This window comes from Toxoplasma gondii, chromosome IV (genome assembly GCF_000006565.2).
Source record: "Toxoplasma gondii ME49 chromosome IV, whole genome shotgun sequence".
Lineage (NCBI taxonomy): Eukaryota > Apicomplexa > Conoidasida > Eucoccidiorida > Sarcocystidae > Toxoplasma > Toxoplasma gondii.
This window is the reverse complement of record NC_031471.1, coordinates 1,918,659-1,945,134: the sequence shown is the minus strand read 5'-3', so window position 1 is coordinate 1,945,134 and position 26,476 is coordinate 1,918,659. Positions and strand designations below refer to the sequence as shown.

General features: G+C 54.0%; 5 protein-coding genes across 5 annotated transcripts; 2 read left to right on the top strand and 3 right to left on the bottom strand.

Moving 5' to 3' along the window:
• The first annotated feature begins 366 nt into the window (after positions 1-366).
• On the top strand, positions 367-10,007 carry TGME49_211090 (aminotransferase, class V superfamily protein). Its single transcript, XM_018779527.1, has 7 exons — positions 367-3,774; positions 4,220-4,686; positions 5,529-5,717; positions 6,347-6,459; positions 7,116-7,254; positions 7,737-7,835; positions 8,076-10,007. Exons 1-7 carry the CDS (start codon positions 3,059-3,061, stop codon positions 8,249-8,251), a joined length of 1,899 nt encoding a protein of 632 aa, XP_018637968.1. The 5' UTR covers positions 367-3,058; the 3' UTR covers positions 8,252-10,007.
• TGME49_211060 (hypothetical protein) lies at positions 870-1,190 on the bottom strand (the record flags this gene model as incomplete). The annotated part of the gene is made up of 1 exon (XM_002371210.1): positions 870-1,190. One exon carries the CDS (start codon positions 1,188-1,190, stop codon positions 870-872), a length of 321 nt encoding a protein of 106 aa, XP_002371251.1.
• TGME49_211070 (hypothetical protein) lies at positions 1,231-1,864 on the bottom strand. The gene has a single exon (XM_002371211.2). It carries the CDS (start codon positions 1,836-1,838, stop codon positions 1,281-1,283), a length of 558 nt encoding a protein of 185 aa, XP_002371252.1. The 5' UTR covers positions 1,839-1,864; the 3' UTR covers positions 1,231-1,280.
• Positions 1,854-2,822, bottom strand: TGME49_211080 (hypothetical protein). Its single transcript, XM_002371212.2, has one exon. It carries the CDS (start codon positions 2,525-2,527, stop codon positions 2,069-2,071), a length of 459 nt encoding a protein of 152 aa, XP_002371253.1. The 5' UTR covers positions 2,528-2,822; the 3' UTR covers positions 1,854-2,068.
• A 1,446-nt stretch (positions 10,008-11,453) lies between the features above and the next one.
• Positions 11,454-25,988, top strand: TGME49_211150 (hypothetical protein). The gene is made up of 10 exons (XM_018779528.1): positions 11,454-13,564; positions 14,068-14,236; positions 14,567-15,515; positions 15,878-16,604; positions 17,055-17,283; positions 17,936-18,069; positions 18,305-18,430; positions 18,915-20,011; positions 20,969-21,066; positions 21,645-25,988. Exons 1-10 carry the CDS (start codon positions 12,527-12,529, stop codon positions 24,629-24,631), a joined length of 7,554 nt encoding a protein of 2,517 aa, XP_018637969.1. The 5' UTR covers positions 11,454-12,526; the 3' UTR covers positions 24,632-25,988.
• Positions 25,989-26,476: the final 488 nt, after the last annotated feature.

The window sequence follows — 26,476 nt, the reverse complement described above, 5'->3', positions numbered from 1 at the left end:
CTTGCCGTAAAAGTTCCTTTCCGAAAATTCTGGCTTAGACCTCCAGCGACTCTGCCTCGGTCGGAGCTTTCGATACAAAAGTAGTGCGATTTTACGGAAAAGTGTGTGGCACTCAAGTGTCGAAAAAATATATTTCCCAATCTAAAACGGTCGTTTTCGGAATGGGTGTTTTCCTAAAGTATACTAAAATATACTGGTTCCCCTGTTCGAGCGTGGAAAACAACTGCATGCAGAAAAGGCCCCAGTACACGAGGCTTGAGTGTCGAAATGGAGAGCCGAGATCTTGCGGTGCCCCAGTGGGCCGAGCCGCAGCAAAGGCGACGGAGGGAAGCCAAGGGGAAACCGAGCAGCGAGATTTCAAGCCAGCTCCAAGCACCCGTTTCGTTGAAAGAAAACGGTCTCCGTGTTCAGTGACCTTTGTAAATCCAAGGAGAGTGCGTCTCTCGGTTCGGCCGTTTGCGAGGAATCTTCAGGATGCACAGAAACGCATGCAGGGGCATTGACACAGGAAAACTCCGTTGTCCATCTCCCTTCTCCCTGTGTTGCGCAGACAGAAAAGAAGCGCGTCTCTCACCCTCAAATCCTCCCGCATTTCCCGCTCGCTGGGAGTCACCGAGAACGCGACTCGCACCCCGACGCCACTCTAAACGCATGCAGACTCCTGTGGACCTTTCACCTCAGACACCAGCAACACACACCCAGAAAGTCGAACGTGCAAACAAGTGAACATGAAGACTCCTAGACGCATTTGGATATCCACACAAACATATACATATATATATATATATGTATATATATGTATATATATGTACATGCGTATGTGTATGTACACATCTGCGTCGCGATTTGTGTGTCTGTGTTGTTCGGATTTAAGCGCTGGTGTGAGCGTAGAAGGGGAACGCTCTGGTGAAGATGGTTAGGTTGGGCATGAAGACGAAGGCGGGCAGAGCGATTTTGAGGAGATTGGAGGGCTTTGGAAGAAAGAAAATGTCCGAGTTGCCCATGGTCACACTTGTCGTATGGCCAAGAAGACCGTCGGGGATCTGCGAAAAAACCGAGAGACTCTCGCTGTTCGAGCGCAGCAGAGGCTTTCGGACCCCCGCTTCGCCTCCCAAACCGTTCGGCTGCTGAGAAGCAAAGGCAGAGGGAACTGGGGCGCAATACGCCCGCTGTCTCCACATGAACGGCATCTTTGAAAAGGAGAGAGGAGCAAAGCTCGAGAGAATTTTGCGCAGAGGACAAAGCGGAGGAGACAGAGGGAAGAAGCCTCTGGGAGAAGCCTAGGACAGAAGAGACAGCGGAAAAGAAGAGACCAGCGAAGACCTGAGCGAGAGACCCAGCGTCGAGAGAAAGGAAGGCAAATATGCACTCTCTCTCCAGAGCAGACACTCCTTCGGAGCTCTCCGCGTGCGTCGGACGCCCGCCTTCTTCCGCAGAAACAGTGCGCTTCTTCTGAAGATTGAAAATGCCACTGGGACGACTGAATCCGAGACAGAATTCTCTCCGCGAATGGAGCTGAGAACGGCAGAGGCGGGTCTGCAAATCTGCACCCGAGTGGGGGAGGGGGAGCGCCAGAAGTACGAATCGGAAAAACGCGTTTTCTCAGACACACAGTGGCTCTTTGCAAGGAAACTTGTCCAACCTTTTCGCGCTTCTTCTCGAAAAGGACGTGGAAAGCGCTCCTCAATCCCCTCGCTGCATGCAAACCTGGAAAAAATTCGAGCGACACGGACTCGGCTGTCTCGCGTCGTCTCCGCAGTCACTTTCTCGCGCTCCGCAGATGCGGCAAAAACGACGCTCGCGGAAGATCTGCCGACAGTCAGCTTTTCGCCGCGCATCTCTTTTGTTCTCTCCGTTTTTTTTCTGTCTTCCTCTCAACTCGGCGCGGTGTCTGTAAAGCCGAGTTCGCCCAGAAACCTGGTGTGCGCGACTCGGTCTCTCTGCCTTCGGCTGCCGCGAGCAGCTTCCTTCTGTCCGCGCTTTCTTACGTATACACAGATGTTGACCTCTTCTTCTCCCGCTTCAATCACCGCCGTTCTCCCTTCTTCAAAAACGCATTTCCTGCAACTTACCGCAGCCTACCCAAGTGTTTTTGAGCGTTGTTTGCAGACGGTGTGTCCGAGAAACAGCGAGCGTAAATCGTGCATGCAGAGCTGTTTGCCATATTTTCCAGGATTTCGCGGTCGAGAAATGCGACCTTCCCAAGTTTGCGTCGTCGCGGTCTCTGCCCGAGCCACGGTGTCTCAGTGAGCCACAGGACATTTCCAGTTCTTACACAAGAGAAGCCGCAGGAGTCTGACGCATCAGTTGTACCCCAGTGTTCGGCCTGATTCGACGACGGAACCTGAAGGGTGTCCTTCGCCTCTCTTGTCATCCCCTTGCGTTTCTCTTCTTTTCCTTTCTGTTTCACCTCTGTCTCCCTCCATTTCGTTCTTCTACACAGTCCAGAGGTAAAAAACGCGTCGAACGCGGAACTCCGCGCAGCTGAGGGAGGGGACGTCTGGAGAGCGCGACACGGGTCGCGCATGTCGCTGAAGAAAGGCAATTTTGCGCTCGCTTCTCCACCCTGCGAACATCGTTTTCCTTCTCGGCTTGGGGTTCACCGCTCGTGGACGTTTTTGCATGCATCGCGACGCGGTTCTCGCACCCAAAAAGTTTCCTCTTCCTCGCGCGCAGACGGTCTTCTCGTTTTACCCCAGCAGACTTTTTCGCAGTGTCGACTTTACTGCGATTCGCCGCTTTTCCCCGTTTTTTTGCCGGAGAAACGAAAAACGCGTTTTCTCGCGCCTTTGACGCTTCGTTCCCGACGGATTCGTTTGTTTTGTGCAGAGAGCAGAAGCTCGCAGCTTCGGGTGTCTATAGAGACCTCAGTAGCTTTCTTGTCCTACAAGTGACGGAACAAGGCAGAGACGTGTGTCTCCTTTGGCGCTGCATTTCTTTTTTTTGTCACTCCTTCGCGCCTTTTGTGTGTTCACACCCTCCCTCTCACTTCCCGGAACTTCTCCGTTTTCCCCCGAGTTCTTGGATTTTTCCAGCTCCCGCGGATCTCTCGTGCAAGATGAGTCGACTCGCGAAAGTCGCCTGCGCGGCCGCACCGCCCTGCAGAGGTCGCTGCTATGCTCTTTCCACCGTTCCGCCTCTCACTGTGTTCTCTTCGCGCTCTTCTTCTCTTTCGTCTCGCTCTTCGTTCTCTCCTCTCTCGTCTCTCTTCTCGACTGCGTCCTGTGTCCCTCTCCAGACGACAGCGGTGCGCGCGTCGTCAAGGAGCTTTCTTAATCTTCACCGAGGTCCTTTGAGGTCCCGGCCTGACCTCGCAGACAGGGAACGTCGAACAGCGACGCTCGCGACGTTCAACACCGAAGAAAACTCCCCCTTCTGCAGGTCCTGGAACGCTACTTCACCCGCGCTCCTGCCCTCTGCCTCACGGCAACACCCACAGGCTTCTGACTTGCACCTCTTCTCCCCTTTCCTCGCGTCTGCAGCTGCTCCCTTCTCTTCCGTGTCATCCTCTTCTTCTCCTTCTTCTCCTTCTCCTTCTTCTCCTTCTCCTCCTTCTTCTTCTTCTTCTCCTTCTTCGGGATCTGGAGCCTTTGAGAGCGGCGGGGAAGCAGTGGTGGGATCGCGACCCGTTTACTTGGACAACCAGGCGACGACCGTTCAAGATCCTCGTGTGACAGATGCGATGCTTCCTTTCCTCTTTGACAAATTTGGAAATCCTCACTCAAGTTCGCATGCAGTCGGCTGGGAGGCAGACGCCGCTGTCGAGAAAGCGAGGTACGAGCTGAGCCGCCGCCCGCGGCACCCTTGCTGCTTTCGAGCCACAGATGCCCCTCTGCGTATGTGTGTTTTAGAGTTCGCAGCTGGAGGACGGTCCGCGGGGACATGCGGATGTCACTGGCTATCATGCTCGTATGCGTTTGTGCATGCATTTGTGGACATATGAGCAGGAGGAGAGGCGGTGAGCGCCACGGTGCGCATCTCCTCTCCTCCGCAGAAGCAAAGAGAGCGAGGACTCGGCAGCCCATTCAGTCGCCCTGTGTGCAAATGTAGACACTGGATCGCTGAGTCTTTGCTCGCTGCGTCTTCGTTCAGTCTTCATTCTTCAGATCTTGCCCGTTGTCTGTCTCTCCTTCGGTTTCTCCATCTTTGCTGCGCTGTCTCTCTCTCTTTCTTGCGCTGTCTCTCTGTCCCCACTGTTTTTCTTCATTTCTACTCTCAGGAAGCAGGTGGCGCACCTCCTGGGGCTCGACGCGTCGCGCGCTCGAGAGATCATTTTCACTTCCGGCGCGACGGAGAGCAACAACTTGGCGCTGAAGGGCGCCGTCCACTACTACTGCCGAGGGCATCCGGTGACCTTTCGCAAGAGCGAGAAGCGAGGGGAGACGCGGGCAGCGGCGCGCGCGCGCAGGCACGTCATCACCACCCAGCTCGAGCACAAATGCGCGCTCCAGTGCTGTCGGATGCTGCAGCTCGAGTTCTCCGAGTCTCAGGGCGCGCGGGGATGCGACGTTACGTACTTGCCCGTGAAAACAGACGGCCTCGTCGACTTGGAGGAGCTCGAGAAAGCGATTCGACCTGACACCCTGCTCGTCTCCGTCATGTTCGTCAACAACGAAATCGGCGTCGTCCAAAACCTCGAAGAAATCGGAAAAATATGCAAACGACACGACATCCTCTTCCACACAGGTACACAAACACACACTCCAAAGTGAAACTACATACATGAATACATACATATTCATATATATATATATATATATATATTTATATTTATATTCATATATATATTCATATATATATTTATATTCATATATATATTCATATATATATGTATATATGTGTATATATAAGATATGTTTGTACTTTCGTCTACTTTCTGAACGTATAAAGTTGTACACCAATACACACACATACGTATATGCATATATATATATATATATGCATATATGAGTGTATCATTGCCGAAATGTGCATTGATTCGTAGAATAAGGGAAGCCTAGGTTTCCCTGAGGTCTGTGTGGCAGCAGGTGATCGTTGCACTGCTGGCAGGTCTCTCAACTTCTCTGCGCGTTCAAGGGTATGAACACTTGAGAACGCGTTTTGAATTCGGATGGGTGACTCTGGACTGCATGCAACGCAGTTGTGGCGCCGCATTTCATTTTTGCGACGGCGAGTCTTTGAGGGTTGCATGCGCCCGGGAAGAGAGAGAATGACAGTAGTGGAGAGAGGACGCTTCTTCTCCGTAACAAGAAGGAGTCTGCTTGCTTGGCTCTCGTCGACCTTCGCGAACAGATTCAACGGTTAAAAGCAGAAACGCGGACAGACGGATTTCCGTGGTGCTCTGGTTCTGTCCTTCTTTTCCGCGGCCTTTGAGGAAGCTGCAGGTTCATTTTCACTCTCTGTGCTAGGTGCGTAACTTGTCCTGTGGACCTCTCCGTCGCAGCTGGCGGTCTCTGTCTCTGCATCGTTCCCGTTGGAGAGGCGCGTCTTTGAGTCGAAGAACATTTTTCTCTGCATGTGTGTCGCAGACGCAGCGCAGGGTGCAGGCAAACTGCCCATCGACGTCGACGAAATGGGGATCGATCTCCTTTCTCTCTCGAGTCACAAGATCTACGGACCGAAAGGGATTGGCGCGCTCTTCGTTCGCGCGAAGAATCCCCGCGTTCGCCTGCAACCTCTCATCGACGGCGGCGGCCAGGAGCGCGGCCTGCGCAGTGGTGAGCTGTGGGCGACATTCGTAAACTTCGCTGTGCTCTTCTAGTCTCGGGAAGCCTTCTCTCGCTCTCTCTGCGCGTCTCTGCGACTCCGAGCAAATGTGTATCCCGCGATTTCTGGATATGCGGCGAAACTGGCAGCGCCGTTTCCTGGGTCTGAGACACTCAAGGGGGTCGACGCAGCCACACAGAGGTCACCTGTCTCTGCATGCACATGAACAAAAATAATGTATGTGTTCGTATGTGCATACATGCGCATATATATATATATATATATGTAAGTGTGTGTAAATATATGCATATATATATATATATATATGTATATATATGTATATATATGTATATATGTAAGTATGTGTAAATATATGTATATATATATGTATATATATATGTAAGTGTTTGTAAATATATGTATGTATATATATGTATATATATGTTTATATATGCCTAGATAGATGTATCTATGGACATGCGTCGATGGATGCCGTTATTGGGGCAAAGGACCGTAATTTCGGAGACAGAAGGTGGAGTGTGCGCGTTCGACGGCTCGAGGTAACATTGTTTTTTGAATAAAAATTGTTTTCAAGGAGTGATGTCTTTTGGAGACCGAGGTGATTTTTCCTTTTTCCCAGGAACCCTGGCGACGCCTCTTTGCGTAGGCTTCGGAGCAGCTTGCGAACTGGCGGAAAAAGAAATGGAGAACGACCGGAGACACGTATCCCGACTCGCTCGTCTTCTCCTCGATGTAAGTTTCTTTCGTCTTTTCTCGTACCTGTTTTGTCGTTCGCTGTTTCTCCGTCCTTTCCGTTACTTCGGCATGTCTTCCGTTGCTCGTGTGCGGTTTAGACATCATCTTCTCGCTATTGTTCCCTCTGTTCCTGTTCGTCTTCGTGCCATCCAAACGCGTTTTCTTTTTCCTCTGTAACCTTCTGTTTTCCCCCGTTCGCTGGGTCGTCTCTTCGGCTGCGCGCCTTGTTCTCCGAGTCCGTCGTTCTTCCTCCTCTCTGTGTGTCTTGTTCCTGATAAACGTTTCTCTCTCTCCGCGTCAGTTTTCTCTCCGCAGCGGCGATTTCCTCGCTTCTTGCTTCGCCGTCTTGCTTCCTGTGGGCGGTCGTTTCCGTTTCCTCCCCGACTTGAGAGACGGCTGTCTCTGTCGTCTCCGCATATAAGCCGAGAGCCACTGGGAGCAGACCGAACCATCCCCACAGCGCGCCTCAGGCCGTCCGCCTCCGTGGCTCTGTCTCCCGATTCTCGGTCTCTGTATCTCTTTCTCCTCTCGACCTCTGTCTGTGTTTTCTTTATCTCTGTCTCTGCATGTATCCGTGTCTCTCGCTGTGTCTCTTGCGTTTTTCTCCGTCTCGCTTCTTTCCATGTTCCCTTTTTTCCATTTTGTGCGTGCAGTCGGTGCGCGAGCAAATTCCTGACATCGAAGTGAACGGGAGCTTGACCAGCCGCTATCCAGGAAACTTGAACATTTCCTTCACCTTCGTCGAGGGCGAGTCTGTCCTCATGAGCATTCGCGACGTCGCCATCTCTTCGGGTGAGATTCGGCGAATCAAAGTCTCGGACTGTTTTATCTTATCAGAGAGCGTGTAGAACGACGAAACGTCTGGGCGCCTCTCTCAGCCGCAGATGCATTTGCTTCCCCTTCTCTTCGTGTTTCCGTCGAGCACGGAGGTCTGCGGTTCGTCCAACTTTCTCGCGAAGTTATTCAGGATCACATACCCGGCTCCGCTTGATGCTAGGAGGCGCTGTTCACGGGCAACTTTGCCAAAGGATCCGCGTCCGTTGAGACTTCTGTTACAGTCTTTCTTCGAAGAAAAACAAACACAGAGCTGCGCATGCGTTCCAAACTGGGAGAATGTGTGGGCTCGGCCAAAAACGAGGTAGTCGCGTTCATGGTGCAAGAGATGAAAGCACAGGATGCTCAGGGTCGAACCGTTGGGTGTATCTTCTGGATCTGTGGCGGCTTGGGGTGTCTCTCTTACACGGCGCTGCTCGTACTATTTTCTTTTTTCTCAGGCAGCGCATGCACGAGCGCTTCCCTGGAACCGTCCTACGTACTTCGCGCTCTCGGCGTCGGCGAGGAAGTTGCGCATACTTCTCTTCGATTCGGCATTGGTACGGCTGTCGGGAAGTCTGTAGGAGTTAGCGTCAGATCTTCACCTCGGAAAGAAGTTCTCTCGCTGAGTTTTCTCCTGCGGCTGTCGTCTTCGCGCGACTCTCTGGAGTCCCTCGTTTGTGGGTGGCTACTGAGTCTGTGTTTCCCGATTTCTCGAGGACTTGGAGACAGAAGCGACCCTCTGTCGAGTCCTCTCTGGCGCCTGCATACGTTTCACTTTCGTCTCTTTTTTCGTTCAGGGAGATTTACGCGAGAGGAGGATGTGCGGCAATGCGTAGAGAGGCTCGTGAAGCAAATTCACCGCCTGAGGGAGCTTTCGCCTCTCTACGAAATGGAAATGGCGAAGAGAAAGGCCCTCGCCTCAGGCGTCTGCCCGAACGACGAAACTGACGGAAACGCCCTTATCTGGACATAGAAATCCCAGAGGAAAATCCAAGTATACCCGATTCACAACATGCAAGCAGTTACATACATCGATTTCTATATATATATATATATATATATGTATGTATACATGTATATATATATACATATATGTATGTATACATGTATATCTCTATATACTGGTGATTTTGACTTAGATTTTGGGGGTCTGTACAGGTAGGGGTGTAGGACTGTGTGTAGTTTTCTACGTGCCATTCCCTGACGCGTCTCAGAAGGAGAAAGACAGATGTCTCCTTGGTTTTTTAAAGCGATTGCGGGAGGATAGGAGACACAAGTCTTCGCTTTCTGAGTCACGGGGCTTCAGAAAACGTATTATTTCGTTTCTTGGATGAGCAGAAAAGACCCACTGAAAAAGCTTGGAAAAAAGGACCGCGAGAGGGAACCCAAGCAGCTCGCTTTGTACGACTCTCCCGGAGCCACAGAAAGGGGAAGGGAGACAAGAATAAGAGAAGAAGGAAGAGAAGGAAAGGAGAAGGGAAGAAGAAGGAAAAGAGGAAAGAGAACCGGAGGATGACGTATCCAGAGACGGAGGGTGAGGAAGAACACTGCGGGAGAAAAAGCATCTTGAGAAAGCAGAAGAGAAGTTGCATTCAGTGTGTTTGCTTCCTTTCGAATGAAAAGACGACAACAAGCTTTTCGTCGCTGTCTCGACTGGCAAATCAACACTGAATCGAACGCAGAAAATGAACTGTGGTATCTCCAGGGCGTCTTCATAGAGAGACTGTGTCTGTGTCTCTCGAGTCGAAGAAAAAAGTTTCAAATCAAAGGCATTGTGGGAAGTGACGAGTCCCGCTGTCTCATGCAGAGGAAACAGACTTGTGCAACCCACCTCGGTAGTCCTTTGCATGAACGAAAAAATAGGTGACTTTTGTTTCCTTGTACGCGTCTCCAGCCCTCTGAATATATCCATTCCTATTTATTTCTGTCTGTACACGCGAGGCTCCCGCGAAGAAATGTCTGCTTCAGAGTTGGCGGAGGTTTTTCGCGGGGGCCAAGAGTGGCTCCGCTGCTGGGGTTCGAGTCGAATTTGGGGCTGTGATTTGGGCGCATGCAGTTTTATCGGGTGTTCAGGTTCTTAAGTCCGCGAGCGGCTGCTGCCTTGCTTCGCTCTTGTCGTGAGGAGGAGCGGCGCTTTTGCAGACAGCTCCAGCGGGAGTCGAGAAGAAAAGAGAAACAGAGAAGAGAAGAAGACACACTCCGAAGAAAGGGAGAGAAGAGAAGGAAATGTTCGCCGCCAGGGACAGACAGAAGACAGGAAAGAGAAGGAAGGATATCAGAAGAGGCCGAACGCGACTGTGCAAGAGCAAGCACACACACCGAGGGAGGGGGGCTGTTGCATCTCAGGTGGCGGTTCACATCTCCTTTCTTGTGCCAAGTCTGTGCTTTCCAGACGAGAAGACCGGATCGTCTGTCGCTTCTTCTCGCAAACGCGTCCACCAGGCGTCCGACTCTGTCGTCTTCTTTGGCCAACACTCTCCCTGCTAATCTGCTTTTGAAATTGAAGGAAATACGAACTTTCGTTGACGAGCTCCTGTCTCTCTGTGACAGAGAGAGGCGGCCAGACGCGAACATGCTTGCGCCACAGTCGAGGCCTTCACCGAAGCCTCGAGAGAGGATGTGAAGGCGAGACTTTTAAATCCGTTTTTGCCGCGACAGAGTCCTGCAGAGTTTCTCGCGACTTCTGTAAAAAAAGTAAATATCGCGCCCGGACACGAGATACGTTTTTCGTTCTCTTTGAAAAATGCACACTGCAGAAGCGCCGCAGAAACATGACGGGGCAAGTGCTACTTCTCGAAGCAGTTGTTGAACGCGAGCAAAGGCACAAGATGCGTCTGAAGTCTTTCTACTCACGAGAGAGAGGTAGAAGAGGACTGCAACGTCCTCGCAACTCAGAGACACAAAATTGTATGATGAATTCAGATTCACACTTCGCGGATGTAACGCATGGCTCACCCACAGGAGACAACTCACAGGCACAGTAGCGCGAGCCACGAAGAAGCTGGATATTGCAACCGATTTGGACTCTGGTGGAAAACAGAGTTGAACGCAAAGAAGCGTTTCTATTTGTTTTTGAAAGAGCCTCTTGGATTTCTACACCGACTTCTGTGTGTGAGAGCGACTTCGCAAGCGTCAGGCAACCGCGTCCTGACCTGTATCTAGAGGTCATTCCAAAAGAAACAAAGGCGGAACAAAGACACAGCAAGCGAAGGAGACCCGAGGAGAATGCACAGAGAAGCACCAAAAACGAGGAAGAACAAACACAACGAGGGAGCAGAAATACGCGGAGAGAAACTGAAAGAACGTGTCTGATCTCTGTGTCAGAGCAAATGTATGTTTCGCACTCTACATATACTCTCGCTTACAGTGATCCAGATAAATAGAGAAAGGTAGAACTATTCAGAAACGTATCGGCATGTTTATATCGGTATCTTTCTTCACGTATAAGGATACACACTGAACTGTATTGATATAGTTGTATAGGCGTAGATATAGAGAGATATTGGCAGATAGATAGATGATAGATAAAAACATCTAAAAAAGTCATACATGGATATTTGTACAAGTGATACATATAAATATGTATATGTGAATACGTATAGATATGCGCATAAAGGTATGTGACATACATAGATGCATACGTAGGGTTGTGGCGTTTCCAGGTTTGTGAGTGTTTTTTTAGACAGTCTCTGCGACCGCGTCCGCAATGGTTTGCATGGTTAGCAACTGAAAGAAAGGAATGCACCATTCTCTCATGGAGAGACAAAGAAGTTGATCTCTGCGGTCTGAATGCCGAATTGTCGGAGCTTCGTTGTACCCAGGGTGTGAGTCCTGACACAGCTTCTGTGTGTGCCGACGTCTCTGACCCCTGCGTGTCTGTCGCTGTGGGCAAGAACGTCGCAATTCTGAGTGAATCTCCTGAGAACTCTTCCGCTTTTGACTTTCAAATCTGTAGAAACGCAAAGTTCCATCATTGCCGTAGTGAATTTGCGAGAGAAAACACAAAGGCGAGAGGGTTTTCGCCTCCGGCTGCAGCCCCGCGTCTGAGACCGTTCGACTAGCCGGCATGTGTGTATACAGCACACAGTGCAACTTTCGCATTTCTCGCAAAGGCGGGAGAGCAAGCTCGGCAGTTTTTCCAGCGACTCTTTCTCTCCACTTTCCCTGCCCTCACCAGAAGGAGGATACACGAAAAAAAAGCGACAGAAAAGAAGTCCTTCCCTAGTACTGGCGTTCTACAGACCCTGCTTTTGCGTAGCCGCGACACTCGACTTTTCGGGTGTACAGACAACACCGGGCGCTTCTCGCATGGCGTCAGGCGCGTCCCCCGGTCTGGTTTTCGGGGTCACTTCTTCATTTCCTTTTCTTTCACGGATCCCGCTTTTTTCTCTGCGTTGCTCTTCGTTCCTTCGCTTGTCTGGCGCATGCCTCGCATGCGGCTTCTCTTCGGGGGCTCGCTACGCGGGTCGTCAAAGGCGCGCAGCCTTCGCGTTTTCTTCGACTTCTTGCGCGTCTTCTGCTGCGCCACGGCTCGTTCGTTCTCTCACTCTCGTGCTCTCGCGCTCTCGGGCTCCGTTCAGATGGAGACAGGTTGCAATTCAGTCGCCGAATCGACTAGCCGAAAATGAGAACCGCTTCACCCGGCACCGCTGCGGTGGCACTTGGGCGTCGTCTGGGCTTCTGGTTGGCGGAAAGCGACCCCGACCGGGGGCAGGTGTCTTGGTTCCTCACGCGAGATTTGCAGAACGACGCTTGATGCTGCCTCTTCCTGGAGACCACCGAGATCACCGTCCGCAGGTTTCAGCGGCGCGTTTCGCGTTCATATCCGCCACCCGCACCAGCAGAGAGGGGGCTTGACCGCTGGGGGGAGCGGACTGGGAGCGACCGAGGAAAGACAGAAATCCCTTCTCAGATGCTTATCGCTGACACACGTCCACTTCTGGGCGATTCTTGCGAACCCGCTCATCGGCTGCATGCGTCAGTCGACCGCAAGGGTGGCGAACACTGACCTTTTCAGGAAATCGCTATTTTGCGAAGTGCAGAGAAAGACGCACGGCGGTCTCGCAGCCCTGCTGCTTCGGGCAGATCAGTGGTTCTTTCAGGCCTTCACCGTCTTCTCACTGTCTGTTTCTCGCCTCTCCTGAGTCGGCTTTCCAAAGACACTCCCTGGCGGCTTCTCGACATCGCCTTTACCCTCACAAGTCGGGACCCACCGTCCCCTGTGCGGCCGGTCGCGCGTCTCACCACGATGGCGTCCGTGGCAGGTTTTTTCTTTCAGTCTCTGAACAAGTCGCTCGTCCAGGTGCTTTTGCAGAAGCTAGGGACGCGTTTTCTCAAGTACGTGAATGCGGACCTGGAGAAGGCGGCCGTGGGGGGTCTCATGGACCATGTCTGCTTGGAGAACGTGACGTTGAATTTGTCGCAGATCAACTCGGATCTCGTCTTCCACCACATTCCGCTGCAACTGACCTCCGGGTCGATCGCAAAAGTCGAAATCAATCTCTACCTGGCTCACTCGCAACTCCACATCATCCTCTCGGGATTGCATGTCCTTGCGCTGCCGTCACTCCCCTCCTCACTCGCCGACGCACCTTGCTCCCCGTCCTCCTCTCCTTCTCAACAACCAGGCGCCGCTTCTCGCTCGGCTCCGTCTTCGTCTTCCCGAACCTCTGCCGCCGCCTCTGCACACTCGCCGACGCCCTTCTCGACGACGCATGCAGAGAGGCCCGGAGGACCGGCGGCCCCCACGGCTGCGAGCTTCGTTCCGGAGAGCGAGGCCGACAGCGTGTCGAGGGAGATCTACGACAACCAAGTCGAGAAGATTCGGACGCACATTCGCGTCTGCACCACCAGGCTGTTTCAAGAGGCCGTCCGGAAGCACTTGGAGCGTCTACAGAGACTGGCTCGGCAGCTGCGCATGCAGTGGCGGGAGAAGCAGGCTCTGGGCGCCTCCGACGAGGTCTTGAGCGCGGCGATTGACCGACACGGCGAGGAGGCGAAGAAGCTCCAGGCGTATCTGCAGGCCGTCGCACAGGAAGAAGCCGAGGGCCAGCCATTTCTACAGTGGCTCCTCAGATACATGCCCAACATCAAAATTCGCTTCAACGACGTTCATGTCCACTACGACGACGCCCGAGGCGTCCTTTCCCACCCGGTCAGATGCGGAGTGAAGATTTCTCGCCTCCTTCTGCAGCCCCAACAGGGCGCCTGGCGCTTTTTCTGGCCCACCGACGAAAAGGCGACAGGAACCAAGTCTGCAGAAAACGCCCAGAGAGAAAACGCTCCTGTGAGTCAAACACAGGCAGGCAGTAGGCTGCGACCCGACCACAACGGAGTCGCGCTGGAAAGACCAAGAAAAATGCAGAACGCGGGGCAAAGCCTTCCGGGACTGTGCACCTACTTGGTGCGTCAGGCAGCGACCGGAAAAGGACCAGAACGAGTGGGCGTTCTGCAGGCCATGTCGAGGCGCAGAGAAGCCAGCGGCAGGTGGAGTGAAGCGAAGGACTCGGAGTGCTTGAAAATGGGTGAACGGGCACCAGAGAGAGAGAGAATAAAGGACAGAGCAAAAGACGAAAAGGGGGACAGCGCGTGTCGGGAAGTGGAAGGGCGCACTGAAAAGAGAAGAGAGCAGATGGAACTCGGGATCGAGAGAGCCGACTTGTGGCTTCTCTCCAGCGGAACAGGCGATTGCGTTGTCGGGGGCGTCTCTCCGACTTGGACTGTGGGGAAGGCCTTTCAGTGCCGCAGCGGATGCCAGGCGTGTCTGCACTTTGCTTTTTTTTTCATCAGGCGAAAACTGGCGAGACGTCGAATGTTTTCCTGGATTTCCCTGAAGGCGAACGCGACAGCGCCGGCGTCGCGCCTCCGACCGGGGAGACTTCGTCGACGAACGGAGGCTCCGCGAGTGGCGCGTCGGCCTCGGGTGCCAAGGATCTGATTTACGGTATTTCGATAGAAGGTGAGGGAAGCAGAGGAGCGTTGCTTTTCACTCGAAATGAAAGGGGCAGCGCGTTCCGTCTAGAGAAGACAGAGATCGAGGGAAGCAGAGAAGGACAGAGCCTCTGTTTTTCGATGTATCTGCAGAGAGAGCGTCTTTCTTCGTTTTCCGGTGCGTTTTTAATGACTGATGTCGAGTCTGACGTTAACGCGTCTCGCTCGTGAGGCTGCGCCGTGTGTCCGTAGACGAGTCCCCTGAGTCCAAACTTCAGTTTCGTTTGCCAAGACATCCCCTCGCGCCAGTACCTCAACACGGTTCGTCTCTTCTTTTTCCTCTGCGCGCTCGCCTCAGGCTTCGGAATTTACTGGGAAGATGCGTGTGGAACAGCCGCGGCGACAGCTGCCGGAGTGGCCGCGCGAGCTCCGATTCCAGCTCCGACCCCAGGAACGGTTTTCCCCGGCCTTGATTCTTCTTCGCTCGTGAGGTCGCCGCAAGAACTTGCCGAGGTACTCTCTTCTCTCTCTTCCGCGGGGTCTGCCGCAGCGAGCAAAGTCTCTCTGTCTGGATCCAGCCGGCGTCCGGTCCCGGCGCGACCGCTGCCGGGAGGTAGCGGCGCGTCCGTGGCAGACGAGAAGGCGGGGAGCGCCTCTGGTCGACAAAGCGAAGACGCCTGCCCAGCTGCAACTGCGACCGCGGAGATCTTCTTTCGACGTTGGCTGCTCAAACCGGTGAGTTTCCAAGCCCAGCTAGGACTCCACAACGCCTCCCCGCAGTCGGCTGCTGCCGCAGGCGGCCTCGACGTTGCGGGCGGGGCGTCGGCTGCCGGAGACCCGCGCGCGGGCCCTCCGGCGCGCGGTGCCGCGACCGCGTTGGGCTCCGGTCCGCGGGGACCGGAGCCCAACGCGGTCGCAGCGTCGCGTCAGGTGAATTTGAAGCTCCTGGGGCGAATCGAAGAGGCTGGCGTGGAGGTGGAGGTCGACGAAGGCATGGTGATGGGGGTGTCGGTTTTTCTGGAACGCGTCCGCCACCAGAGACGCCTGCGAGATGTGCGGCTGTACCGACCCCACAAACGTCCGCGGTGTGGCTGGAGACCGGAGCGCGAGGCCGGCGAGATGCATGCGTCGCACTGCATGCGCGGCAGCGAGGCCAAGGAGGGCACTTGCAAGCTCTGGTGGGCGTACGCGTTTCAATTCGTCAAACTTCTCAGACGCGAGAGACCGGCGACTGGCAAGGAGCCGCGCGGCGCGCGTTCCACCCAGTACTGGGGTCGAATGGAGGAGAGAACTGCGCACATGAAAAGGTAACCTCGTTCTTCCGCATGCGTGGATTTCTGGTTTAAGTGTCTTTGCCGCACTGCATGCGGACGCATTCGCGAGTGTACCTTGCGGCGCAGCTTTCCAGACCGAATCGAATGCGTGAATTCCATTCTTGCTCGAAAAAAACGTTCGTGGCTGTTCAGAAAGCAGCGACCGGGTCGAGGAGACAACTTCAGGCGTTGGAAGGCGACCAGATGTTCTTTCGTTTTTCCTTCAATACCTCTGTGTCGAATGTTCTTGCAGCAACCTCGAATCAACATGGCCGATTTGTCCACTCCTATCTCCGTTTTTTCCTTTTCACTTGTTTCGGCACATCCGGTGTCCTTTGCTTCCTCTCCGCGTGTAGGTACATGCGAATCGCGAAGCGATACATGCTTGAACAGCGCATGCAGCGCCTGATGAATTCCGGCGCGTCTGGAGCTGCTGCGCCGCACCCGGCCTCTTCTTTCACCGACTCCGACGCCTCGCCCTCGGCGCTGCCGTTTGCGTTGACGTCTCCACCCTCGTCGCTGCTGTCGCTGTCGTCCCCCTTCCTCGGCTGCGTGTCTTCTTCTCTCTCGTCGACAGCCGCCTCGTCCTCGGGGCTTCCTTACACGACATCGGAGGAGAACCTCGCAGACTTCTTTTCGCACTTCTGGACGAAGCGACAGGCGCAGCTGCGGCGACAGGAGACGCGCGGTCCGGAACGCGGCTCCTCGCAGGGACCGCCGGATGTGACGCGCAGTCTCTTCCAAGGAGACGCAGCGTGTGGGGTGCTGCGGATGGGGGCGAGGCCGGCGCAAGCGCCTTTCGCGCTCGGCGACGAAGACTCAGATGCTTCGTTCATCGTCGGAATCGTCGAAAGAAGACCTTACTGGGCTGTCGCGCAATGGCACATGCTCGCAGCAGCGGAACTGGAGGCCGCAGAGAAGGCCCTGTTGAAAACGCGCTCGGTGGCGTCGCAGAAAGACGACCAGAAAACCGTAGCGAGACTCCTGGCGAGTCTGGATCAGGAGCAACGCCGCCTAATTCACACCCAACAAAAGAGACTTCTTGCTTCACGCATGCCCACAGACGACGTGTCAAGTGTATCTGTGAGAAAGAAGAGAAATGGAGAGAGAGAAAGGGGAAAAGGAGTCGAGTTGGAGGAATGGAGAAGAGGAGACAACGAGGGAAGGAGGGAGTTCAAGAAACAAGGAACGAGAGAGGTGGAGGGGGGAGGTCGGACAGGAGAAAGGGAGAGAGGCAACGAGCTGGAGGAAGAGAGAAGACAGAGAACGAGGCGTATAAGCAGGAGAGGAGAAGAGAAAGAAGGGGACTGGGTCCAAGGAAGGATCAGAATCCGGAAATCGGAGGAGAGGAACCTGTTAACATCTTTTCCTGAATCTCCTCGTGTATCTGTTTGTCTGTGCCTCGCATTCGACCTTGCCTCCTCGTTTGTTCGCTTTTTCCCCTGGCACCCTCTCTCGATTTCACTCCCTTTTCCGCATCTTCGAAACGCCCTTCGAAGAGGTTTTTATTTTTCCTCTCCTTTTCTTCTATAGGCCCTGGCGCAAGTCCAACTTCAAGAGAGCGAGCAGACGCAGGCTGTGCGTCGCATGCAAGAAAAAGTTCAGGAGCTTTTACAGCCGCTCCAGGAGGCGGTGCTAAACTACTTCGACACACCGTCCTCCTTCGTGAATCTCGCGAGAGAAGCAGTGCAGAAACTTTTGGAATTGAGGAAAGTCGAAGACGGTCCTGATCGAGAATCTGTCAAACGGATGCAAGACGCAGGTGCGCGCCTCTCCCAGAGACCACTCTGAGACACTCGCGCCAAGCAACGAGCGCTCCGAAAAAGAGTCGGAAGAAACATGCACATCGTCATATGCATTCATGTTTAATCGCATGCATGTTAACGCGCGCGTGCGTCTTCCTTATAAGCGCGAACATTACATGCGTAAATCTGTACCTGATTCATATATATATATATATGTATATATATGTATATATATGTATATATATATATGTATGTATATCTATTTCCATACATGTACGTGGATGGCCTGTTGACGCACGAATAGTTGCATAAACACGTATAGATACATGTCAATGCATGCCAATGTGTAGGTGACAGTTTTAAAAACGAATACTTATATATGTATATATATATATATATATATATACATCTGTATATATATATATATATATATGTACCCGTTGGCATATAGGTTCACCGGAAAAAACAACTGAGTGTATTATCCTTTATTTGGATCTACATAGATCTGTTTCGGTGCGCACAGTATTTTGAGTCTTTGCGTCTGGTTGAGACTCCTGAAGGTCTCGACTTGTTTGCCGGAACAGAGAAAGCGTCTCGGCGTTTTCTTCTTTCTCAGAGCAAGCCTGTCGTAGGATGGGCACCCGTGTTCTGCCTTGCTGCTTTTTTCAGCTGAGACTTACAGGGCAACTGCTCGACAGCTCCACGAAAGCCGCGCATGGAGTCTCTCCCGCGAACGCATGCTCTGTTGGGCCGAGTTTTATCGCATGTACACCACGGCTTTTCCACTCACAGACTGCGTCTTGGTACGTTTTTTTTCTCTGCGTTTTTTCTTGGAAACGATGTCTCGGCACTCTCTTTCTCCTGTTCTGTCTTTCCTTTCCCCCCACATGTTGTGTGTCTCTCTTTGCTTCGACTGTGTCTCTTTTCTCCCGTCTCCGCGGCCTCGTTCTGTCTGCTTGAATCTGCACCTGCCTCGTTCTGGCGGCAGCGCCTTGGAGTTCTCTCCTTTTGTCTTGTTGCATCGCGTTTCTCCCCCAGGTGGACCTGAACGAGTTGCAGCAGCTGGCGCACCAGCAACAAGACTCCGTGTTGTCTCTCGCAGAAAGCAGCCGCTTGCCTGTGAAACGGGCAGAGCGTCGGGCGCCTCTCGAGCCAAAAAAAGAGGTGAGGGAACGTCACGGAAAAACTGGAACTACCGCGGAGAAACGAAAGACGAAAAGCCACTCTGCGTCGTGTCGACTCGCCTTTTTACCTCGCAGATGTTCTCTCTCTCTCTTTGGACTCTCTCTCTGTCTCTGTGCACTCTCTCTACCAATATCACGCGCTCCTTCTGCCTCATGCGGTCTCCCTCTGTCTCTCCATCTCGTTTTTGCTGTCTGTCCCGCCTTGCCTTTCTGTCTCTCCATCTCGCTTTCGCTGTCTGTCCCGCCTTGCCTTTCTGTCTCTCCATCTCGTTTTCGCTGTCTGTCCCGCCTTGCCTTTCTGTCTCTCCATCTCGCTTTCGCTGTCTGTCCCGCCTTGCCTTTCTGTCTCTCCATCTCAAGCTCTCCCTGGCGCCGTCTCACTCTGTCACCGTCTCACTCTGTCACCGTCTCACTCTGTCGCGTCTCCCCCTGCGCTCGCCTGGCTTCTTTTCGTTTGTTGTCAGAGCACCGGGACGCCGCCGCGCAGGGCGCCTCCGGTGCCTTCGTTTCTGCAGCAGCTGATTGAGGGACAGACGTTCTGGATTCCGGCGGTCCTGCGGAACCTCCTCTTCGGCCTGCTGGTCCGGCGGCTTTCCATCCGCGTCGCGCCGAGAGCCTTCGGGCCGCCACTGGCTGTCGTACACCGCGCGCTTCTTCAGGAGCGTTTGAAGGAGGAACAGCGCAACTGCAAGCTGCAGTGGCTCGAGTTCGAGTGTACAGACAGCGCCCTCCGGCTTCAGACTTACGAGGAACTGTCCGTCTCCTTCTGCATGCGCCGATGCGAAGTTCTCCACGTCTGGGGCTCCCGGGCACCGGGTCGATCGTGCTTCTCCGACGCGGGCAGAGGAGACCACCAGGGAGGACGCGAGAGCGAGAGAAGAAGCATGCCCGTCGTCGCTCTGGGTCAGCTTCTCCCGCGAACTCGACATGTTCTTTTGAAATGCATGCACTTAGATGACGCACTTTCGGACTCTCCCGCTGGAAACGCCTCGCTCTCAGCTTCCTCCAGTTCCGAAGTCTCTTCGGCTGCTCCTTCTTCTTCTTCTTCGCCTTCTCCGGTTTTGACGCTCGGGATGCATGGCCTAGGGTGTTCGAGTTCAGCGACTGTTTCCTCGCACCGTCCTAGAGAGTCGCAGCGTCGGCAGAGTGGCGAGAGCGGCGTCGCAGATCTTCTGCTGCTTCCCCTGCTTCCTCCAAGCGAAGCAGAGACTCGTCAGAAGAAGGGAGACGTTGGGGCAGGAGCCCCGGGGACGCGGACGCAGCTGCGACAGGCCTTTCAGCGCGCGGTCTTGAGCACGCAGACAAATCAACAGAGAATATCGAAAAAGTGGATTTGGCTGCATGCGAAACTCCTCACTCTCCCGCTCGTCCAGTCGCAGTGTCGCCTCACTGTTCCCCTTTTTCTCCACTTCTCCTTCCAAGGGCAAAACATCCGCGTGGCGGCGACTTCCCAGCAGCTTCAGTTTCTCTACGAGCACATTTGGGGGCTCTCCACCGTATTTGTTTACGCTGCTCTCGGATGTAGAAAACAACTGGGGATCAGACAAACAAGCATTGAAAGGTACGAAGCTCTCCAACCCAAAATATACCGCATTATAAATATATATATATATATATATACATATACATATATATATATATATATATGAATTGTTGTGTATAAGGATATATAGGCATATGTAAATACTCCTGCATCTAGTGGTACATCTATCATAATATTTATATACGTCTTTCCATATCTCGCCATGTCTATCATACGTGTCTATTTATACCTACCTCTATCTGTCTACGTTGGTCTGTGCTTGTCTCTCTGTCTATATGAAAGGGTCTAGTATGTCTGGGTGTGCATCTGCTTGCATATCCACCCATACGTCTCCCTATACATATATATATATATATATATACATATGTACATATATATATATACATATATATATATATATATATATACATCTTTATATATATGTGAATGCGAGCGTGGCTGTATGTTTATGTGCATGCATACGCTTTGCCTTTGTGCGCGTTTTTCGTCGTGGAGACTGACAAGGAATTCCACCCGCGCACTGCCTGTGTGTCTCTGGGGCGTCTCTGCTGCTCCCCTGAGAGAAGTCGAAAGAGTCTCGTAAACGTTTTGACTTCCCCGTTTACCGAGAGACCTTCCTCTGAGTTCACCGGCTTTCGACTCTTCGGACTGCATGTCTGTATGTACAGCGTGTATCTGTCTGGTGAAGAACTTGACCTTTCGAAACGCGAGCCCCGTGAGTTTTCTTGTGCGACTCTGGACCATTTGTCTTCTTTCCTCCTGCTCGCGCGATTGTCTCCGCATTCATACTTCCGGGTGCCGCCGTTTCTTCGCCTCTCCTCTTCCTCTCCGTGGGGGCGCACCCCAGGAGTAGATTTCCGGTCGATTTCTGTCTTCCGAGCTTGGCATCGTTTCGCAAGTTCCCTCTGCAGCAGTGCAGACCGTGAGTGGGCAGCCGATTTGGACGGGTGCGTTTTTGTCTTTCCTCGGTTCTAGGTCGGAACGCCTCGAGTTTTACAGCACACTACTATCGCAGTACACCGCGTACAATGGCCAGGCGGCTCGCAGACCCGTTGATCTTCAGTTTCTCGTCGGTGAGACTTGGAAAAAGAAGCGAAAAAGGAAGAGACGAGGAGGATGGGGCGGACGCTCGAGCTCTCGCGAGTCCCTCTGTTCAGATCCATTTGAAGCGGTGCGTTTCCCCACCCTATGGAGAGGGAACCGAGGCGTACTTCTCCTCGTCTCTTCGTCTCGGTTTGCCCGTTCGTTGGGCTGCCCGCCAACGTCTGGAGTGCGTCTGGCGGTTCGCGCGAAAGACATCCAGCCTTGCTCTGTTGCTTTTTCCTTCCTTCTTTCCTAGAGCGTCTCAGGTTGCCGGATGAGCTGCTCGAGTGCCTTCTACCGCGGTGGATCTGCGAGTCGGTTTTTCTGTGTTCTTGCGTCTTCGCCTAGCTGGCAACGGCTCGGGAAGGAAAGGGCATTTCTTCGGTTCCATGTCGGGAAAGGAATGGCAAGCGACAGTGGCGAGAACGCCTGCATTTGCAGAAGAGAGACGCGTTCGAAGCTCTGAAGCATGTGTGCTCATTATACACGACGAAATCCGAGTTCAAATGCGAACGTCCTGAGCAGGTTTTCAAAACGCGCGTGTGTCTCTGTGTCGTTTCTCTCCCAGATCGAATTGTCGCATGCGTTCAGGGACCTTCGCCCTGGGGCGTTCCGCCGGCCGCGCCGCCGTCAGCTGCGACCGTGTCACCTTCAGCTTGCGCGCCTCTGTCTCCGGAGCTCGCGGACTCGCTAAACCGTAAACAGTCGTTCCATTCTCACTTCTCTCCCGACTTTCTCGACTCTGTTTCCGCCGACTGCTTGTCCTCGTTGGAGACTCGAGACTCTTCCTGTTCCCTTCCGTTCGCTTCTGCCGCCTCTTCTCCGTTTTCTGCGTCTTCGCGAGCGAGTTCGCGGCGCGCGAGTGTGTTGGCGCCGAGCGCCTCGCCGGACGCAGAGACGCCGCAGAGCCTTCCGGTGTCTACTTTCCCCGTCGCTGAAGAGATTCCGCGCCGTCGCGCCGCTCCCGCAGCTCCGGAGCAAGAAGGCCCAGCGCCCCCCCGCGTCGCGCCTGCGGCGCTGCGTGACTGGGAGAAGGTCGCTGCGGCGCTGCCGCTTGTCCATGTCTTCTGTCGAGCAAAGTTGCCGAGCTGCGAAGTCTCGCTCCTGGAACAACCACACTGTATCCCGTGCGTGTCTCCGGACTTGTCTCCAGAGCTCTCTCGAGAGCAGCGGAGGCCGAAAGGCTCGAATCCACAGGGCGCCGCACCGCCGGACTCTGAGGACCTCGACGCTGCGGCCTTCTCCTCTGCACTCGCGAGCTACGAAGACAACGCACGGCGCCGGCAGCGCCAAGGAGGCGGCGCGGCACTGAGCGGCAGGAGTTTCGAGCCTTGCATCGTTTCCTTCACCTCAGTCGGGGGCGAGCAGTCTCTGACTCCGATTCCTCAGCAGCGCGGCGCTCCAGATGCTCTGCGGAAAGGCCCCAGCGCGAGCGGCGAGCGTCGCGAACCGCAGCCGGCGATCTTCTCCTTGACAATCCCGCAGCAGACGCTGTTTCTCTCCCTCGGGATGGGGAAGCACTTAGCGACCGCTGGAGAGGAGAAGACGAGGGCAGCGGACGCCGAAACTGCGCAGCTCGTGTTCGCCTTTTCTCCCTTCTTCCACGCGTCGACGTCCTCGGTCGTGACCTTCTTCTCCTCCTTCTCCATTCTCTCGGCGCTTGTCAAAGAGAAACTTGCTCTTCTTCAGCTTCTGCGAGTGTTGCTTTCTCCCCGCGTCTTCGAACAAGCGCCATTTCGCCTTCTCGACCTCCTGCGCCGCCAGGTCCTCCTTCCTGCCTCTGCTGCCTCGTCCTTCGCCTCTCCTCTCCAGGCTGTTTCACCGGGCGCGCGAGCGGCTCTCGCGTCTCGCGCTGGAGCCGGGATGGCTTCCGATCGTGTCTCCAGTCGCCGAAGTGTCTCCTTGAGGGCGCCGAGCGAGGAGACAGGGCCCGCAGGTTCTCGCCCAACGCGCCCGAAGCTCGCCGGAAGCTCGAGGACGAGTGCGGACGCGCCGGGGGTGTCGGGGACTCCCCAGGCGACAGACGGCCGTGCAGAGAGTCTCGGTGGCGGCGCGCATGCAGCCGAGAAGGTCGAGGACACAGGCAGCGCGAGCGACGCATGCAAGGCGCAGGAGGCTTTCTGGATGCGTTTCTTAGAGAATTCCTTCACCCGAGCTGTCATCCTTCAGAGTCCAGGTGGGATGGACCGTCGAGACAGCGACGGAGGAGAAGGTCGGAGTGTCGATACAGAGGGAACAGCAGACGAGAGCGTTGCGAAGGAGGACTGCATGCGGGGAAACAGCAGTGCGCAAGGCGGTCGTACAGGGCACAGAGACGCCGGGAGATGCGGCGGAGTGGAGCGGAGGCGCCCCCCAAGAGGCGAAGAAAAAGAAGACAAGAAGAACTCGCGTCTCACTTGCCCGGTACCGCAGGTCCGTCTTGACGACGACGGCGGGTGTCCGTCGGAGGACTTTCTGTCCTACTCAGAGGCGGAATGTTCCGACATCGACATGCAGGGCGCAGAGCCGCGTGGAGGGGGCGACGGAGACGCAGACTTGCCAGATGAGAGCCGCGGTGAGACGCAAACGGAGTTCACTGGTGAGCAGGATTTGCAAGCACCCTCGGAGGGCAGTGCAGGGGAGGGTGAGGCGTTCGAGAAACGAGAGGAGACTCGGGCAGACTCGACGGAGACGACACTTGCGGCAGAGCCAGTGAACGGGAGTACAGGGGTGGAGGAGGAACTGGAGAACAAAGGAGAGGAAACGCGTCGTGTCTTGGAGCCAGAAGACAAGCAGGAAATCCAGTCCGTCGATGGAAGGAAAGACGAACACAAGAAGAAGGAAAAATCCGGTGAAATTTCAGACGGACTTTCTCAGAAAGACCCACACCTTCCATCTGTTCCCTATCTTGAAAACACCATTCCATTTCCATCTTCATTTTCTTTCTCTTCTTCCTCGTCTTCCACTTCTTCCTCTTCTTTCTCTTCTTCCTCGTCTTCGTATCCTCTGAGTGGAGAAAAGGAGACGACCTCAGCGTCTTCCGAGACAGAGACTGGAGAAGCGCGTCGTCTCCAGCCTTCTTCTCCGCTGCATGCATCCGCGAGTGGCGGTGTCTCCCCTCCCGGTACGCAGGCTGAAGAGCGACAGCAGTCTCTCAGAGGCGTCTCCGAAGAAGTCGGCTCAGACAGCGAATCTCGGAAGGGATCTCGGGACCTTTCCTCTGGCTCCTCCAACGCGTCCGTCTCGTCTTCCTCCAAGCGACTTAGCACCGTCCTCCTACGTATCGGCCGAAAAAGACCATTTTATCAGCAAGCTCCGTCTTCCTCTTCTTCGCCTTCTTCCTCTTCTTCGTCTGCTTCCTCTTCTTCGTCTGCTTCCTCTTCTTCGTCTGCTTCTGCTTTCAGACCTTCTCGTCGAGCGTCTCCGTTTCGACCAGGAGCGTTTCGTTGGGAGGAGGCGAGCACGGAGACTGCTTCCAGAGTGCCTTCGGAGGCGAGAGACGAGGAACTGGTTCGCGGCATTCGCGGTGTGAATGCCGGTAGAAAGTCACATCCTTTCAAACTTTTTAACGGATGAAAACGAGCGCAAGCACTCTGCGCAGAGGGGCAGTGAACGGTGCTTCGCGGGGGCGACAGGCGCTGGACGGAGTCGACGGCGTTCGACGGTTTCAGGTCGGTTGTCGTTTCTCTGTCGCCTTCCCTTCCTGTCGCTTGGCGCGAAAGCCGAGAGAAAAGCCTTCGTCACGGAGGTCTCCGTTCGTCTGGGCCGCGCAGCGAGATCCGGAAAGACTGGTGAAGAGAGACGTTCAGCGCATGCAGGCGGAGGGTGTCCAGTCGCGTTTCGCCTGCAGAGCGCGCGAGAAAGCGAATCGTGATTGGAGGGATTGTCCGGCAGGGAGAACAGGTGACGGAAGGCAGAGAAGCAGCGAAGGCGGCTGCGAAAGAAGACAAGAGAGAGAAACGTGAGAGCGTCGCTTTCTTCCAGGATCCTTTATGGGGGCCTTTGCATGCGCTTGTGCAAGGATGCGCTCGGGAGTTAGGCGTTTTTTCTGGTTTCCCTTCTCGCGTTTCTCTGCATCCCCTTCATGTCTAGGATTTTCCAGACTTCACCCTTCGTTTTCTGGTTGTTTTTCTCTCTCTTCCTCACCTCTTCCTCACGGCCACCGTGAGGCACATGCAGTCCTCTGCTGCTCAGCTCAACACTGCGCTGCACCGCTGTCGCTCGCGGCTCGCGGTCCGCGCCGCTTCGGCGACACCGTTGCTCTTTCTCCTTTCTTTCCGAGGAAGGCTTGCGACCACCGTGTACGCGCGAGGCAAGCAGCTCGCAGCGGCTCACTCCGCATTTCCAAAGTTCTCTCCTCTCTGCAGGGCCGTCGCTCGAGACGACGCAACGCCCAGAGAGGTCACGCAACAGCGGGGAGAAAGATTGGGAGACGTTTGCGTTTTTCTGGCCTGCTGTCGAAAACGCGATTCGTTTTCTATGTCGAGTCTTGGAAGAACAACGGACAGAGACGCTGTGCCGCAGACAAGCTCGCCTCCACCTGTTTCCGAGTTTCCTTTCGCGGTGCCAAGTCGATTCTCTTGTTGCGCAGACGCATCACGTTTCTCTCGCTTTCCTGCTGCTTCTTCAGACGACGTGCCTTTCTCTCGCTCTCTTACTCTCTATGCTCTTCTGGGAGCCTTCAACTCTTTTGCTGTTTTCTGTCCAGGGCATCTAACGCCGCTCCACGGAAGATCCCCTGGGTCAGATCTTCCGTCTTGCTTCTCTCTCTCTCTTACTCTCTGTGTCTGTTCTCTCTTCTCCCTTTTGCTCGCGTCTGTCTCCTGCCCTGCGGACTCGGGCAGAGCGCCAAGAAAGCCGAGGCGCGCGCAGACTCTCGCGGCGGCAACTATGACCTGGGGGCTGTCATCATGATAGTGCCACAGACGCAGGCATGAAAAACTATGTTGCATCCGAACTGTTTACAAGACGTTCATGCATCGATTATGGAGAAAAAGATAAGTTTTAGTCGCTCTCTCTCATATGAATGCATATATATATATATATATGTATATATATATATATATATGTATATATATATATATATCTAACTGTCACGCAACACTTCAGCTGCTTCTCTCAGTGTTCGCTGCTACGTATAATCGAAGATGGGTGTATACCGAGATGTATATACACACTGTCGCTACTACAAATATATATATACATATACATATATATATATGTATATATGTATATGCAGCTAGGTACAAGACGCCAACAGATACGGCGAAGCGGTTTCTTCACCATTTCTGGTTCTTTCGCACATCGGCTTTCTGACGGTCCCTCTGAGCGACGAGGGAAGAACGTGTATCAGGCGCCATAGCAATTGTGAGCAGATCCTTTTTATCCGCAGGGTGACTTTTCAGCTCGTTTTCTCTGACT